The sequence below is a fragment of the Oreochromis aureus genome, linkage group 10, assembly GCF_013358895.1.
Source record: "Oreochromis aureus strain Israel breed Guangdong linkage group 10, ZZ_aureus, whole genome shotgun sequence".
NCBI classification, from domain to species: Eukaryota; Metazoa; Chordata; class Actinopteri; order Cichliformes; family Cichlidae; genus Oreochromis; species Oreochromis aureus.
The window spans coordinates 18,146,176-18,149,070 of record NC_052951.1 but is presented as its reverse complement, the minus strand read 5'-3'; the positions used below and the strand labels follow the sequence as shown (position 1 = coordinate 18,149,070).

General features: G+C 34.6%; 1 protein-coding gene across 1 annotated transcript; it reads right to left on the bottom strand.

Moving 5' to 3' along the window:
- Window positions 1-640: 640 nt before the first annotated feature.
- LOC116334038 (olfactory receptor 1-like) lies at window positions 641-2,220 on the bottom strand. The gene is made up of 2 exons (XM_039618781.1): window positions 1,541-2,220; window positions 641-938 (listed from the first exon to the last, which is right to left on the bottom strand). The coding sequence occupies exons 1-2, from the start codon at window positions 2,218-2,220 to the stop codon at window positions 641-643; spliced, it is 978 nt and encodes a 325-aa protein (XP_039474715.1).
- Window positions 2,221-2,895: the final 675 nt, after the last annotated feature.

Below are 2,895 nucleotides of genomic sequence, written 5' to 3'. Positions count from 1 at the left end.
GGAACAGCTAAGATACTGCGCTTGGGACCCTCAAGCTCCCAGGCCTCTGGTAGAGGACCCGAGCTTGAAGGATAAAACCGCCCGCAGAGGGGCGTGCTGGAGTTTTTTTTTTTTTTTATATATATATATGTATATATATAGAGAGAGAGAGAGATGATAACAAGTACAGATAACAATAATTGTACAGTTTACCAGTCTTTACTGTCATTGTCCAATTATACAACGAAATTAAAAGTGGTCTCTGATCAGTGCATCATCCATAAAAATATAAAATATAAATTAAAACAATAAAATTTAATAAATCAATAAATAAAATACTTAAAGTGCTAATAAGAATAGTATGAGCAACCATTCACATACATTCCAACACACATGCTTCAGTCAGTGCATAGTTTCAGTCCCATGATGGACATTTTTTTAGTAGCAGCGTTCAGACATGTTATTGCGGGTGGGTAAAAGCTGTGTTTGAGTCTTGTGCTCCGTACCGTCTGCCTGAGGGCAAAAGTTCAAACAGGGAGTGCCCAGGCTGTGAGGTATCTTTTATAATGTTCTGAGCTTTTTTAAAACAGCGGGTATTGTGAAGAAGATTCTGTAACAGAGCGATTTTATGTCAGGGAAAGGTGAAACAAGTTCATCATTTTTATGCTGTGTTTATAAAAGTTTTTTTTTTCCAAAGCTTGTTGACGGCATTCATCACTTCTTCTGTCTTTAAAGCATATATAATAGGATTAAGCAAAGCTGGTATGGTGTATGTCAAAGTTGAGTTTATGATCCTGGCATTAGGATGAATATAGGAGGCCACTGCAGCTATGTTTGTTCCCACCAATGGCAAAAAGAAAACAGCAACTAGAATCACATGAGAAGTACAGGTTTTCAGTGCTTTGAGTCGTTCCTCTCCTGACGCGATTCTGCTCAGTGCTATGGAAATGCAAACATAAGTGTGGGGAAACACATATAAAATAATAATCTTATAATATAATCTTATACAAAGCTTTTAATAAACTTCTACCTGCAAATTTACAAACTATATTTGAAATTCGAGAAAGAGGTTATAATGTGAGAGGCTTGGAAAATTCAAATTACCCAGAATTCGAACAACCCGTAAAGGTTTTGTGTGTCTGTATGTGGTGTGAAAATCTGGAACAGTCTGAGTTTACAACTGAAACAATGCAAAAATATTCATAGATTTAAATTCCTCTACAAGCAGTTGGTCTGGTCACAGTATATGTCTTTTCTCTTACCATTGCTGGTATAGATTCAAAAAAAAAAAAAAGTGTGCGTGTATGTATGTACATATATGTCCGTGTGTGTAGATATATATGTATGTATGTATATGTATGATGCTTTGCAACGATGGGCGTAGCTGTGGGAAGCTTATTGTTTTGTTGATGAGTGAGTATAGGGTGGGATTTAATAAGTTTTCTTCGTCCCACTCCTTTTCAGGTAATTTTTGTTTGTTTTTTTTTGTTTTGTGCACTTTATGTTCAACATATGTATTTTGTTGTGCCTGAAATGAACAAATAAATGAATGAAAATGAATGAATAAGTAAACGCTATTAATATTAGAGGAATACAGATGAAACTAACTAAAGCAACATATGCCATTATGCGGTTTAAAGATGTATCATTGCATGCCAGATAAAACACAGGTCCATGATCACAGAAAAAGCTTTTCACCACAAAAGATCCACAGAAGGAAAGGTGATCAATAAGCCCAACAGTAGATGCCACAATGGTTGTTATAAGCACCCATTCAAAGGCTAGCATTGCAGCAATAGATGTTTTAGTCACAATACTATGGTACCTTAAAGGGAAACAAATGGCTATAAATCTGTCATATGCCATAATGACAAGTGTCCATGACTGAATACTTGCAAAGAACAAAACAAAGAACATATAACTTAAGCAAGCTTCATAGAGAATGCATCTTCTGTCAAACAGAAATGTGTCTAATAGTTTTGGGATGAGAGCTGTGCTCCCACACAAATCTGTCAAAGCCATGTTGAACACAATCAAGTATTTCGGAGTATGAAGAGTCTTTATCAGAAAAATAATTAAAATGAGCAAAACATTTCCTACAACAGTAAATATGTAGACAAAACACAGGAAGACATAGTAATAATTATCATGAGCCATGTCAGAAAACCCACCAAGATAGAATCTTCCTGGGTGAACAAATGTGGCATTAAATCCAATAATTAATTTCTGCTCTAAACCCATTGGAACGTTTCCTCCTACATGTGCAAAGTATATAACTATACATATAACAGAATATCAGACAGTTGCTTAACAACATTTGCTGTAATTGTAAACTCACAACAAACCCTATCATGTGTGCCTCTAAGTGTCATTTATATTTTACCTCCATCACTGGAAGTTGTGTCACATGGTCATATTCATGCATTCAAATGTCAGTGAGGTGGCACAGCTGATTAATTTCCTTTTTGTAACAAAATGAAATAATTATTGTAAAAAATATTAAACTGTAAGAATAATACAAACTAAATAAACACCAATATTTATTCAGAATAAATAATAAAAACATATATTTATATATATGAAACACCCAAAATTAACAAATTGTATGTCTGATAAAAAATTATTAAAGGTTTGTAACACTCTTTACAGTAAGCTGAATGAATCTATCTCTTTCTCTGTCTCTCTCTATTTGTCCTCCTCTCGGGACTTCTGTTCTGCTGTTATCCAAAGCACAGTTAGAATCATGTTCAGTATAAGTACAACAAATAACTGCTTTTCTGTAGAAGCGTCACACATACATCTCTTCCAAGGATAAAGCTGGAAAAAGTGTATGAATAAAACTCACAGGAATACCCTGGCGAGCAATTGCATAGATGTTCACTGTGTATGCTTTTGCATCCTGGGAAATAAAATAAA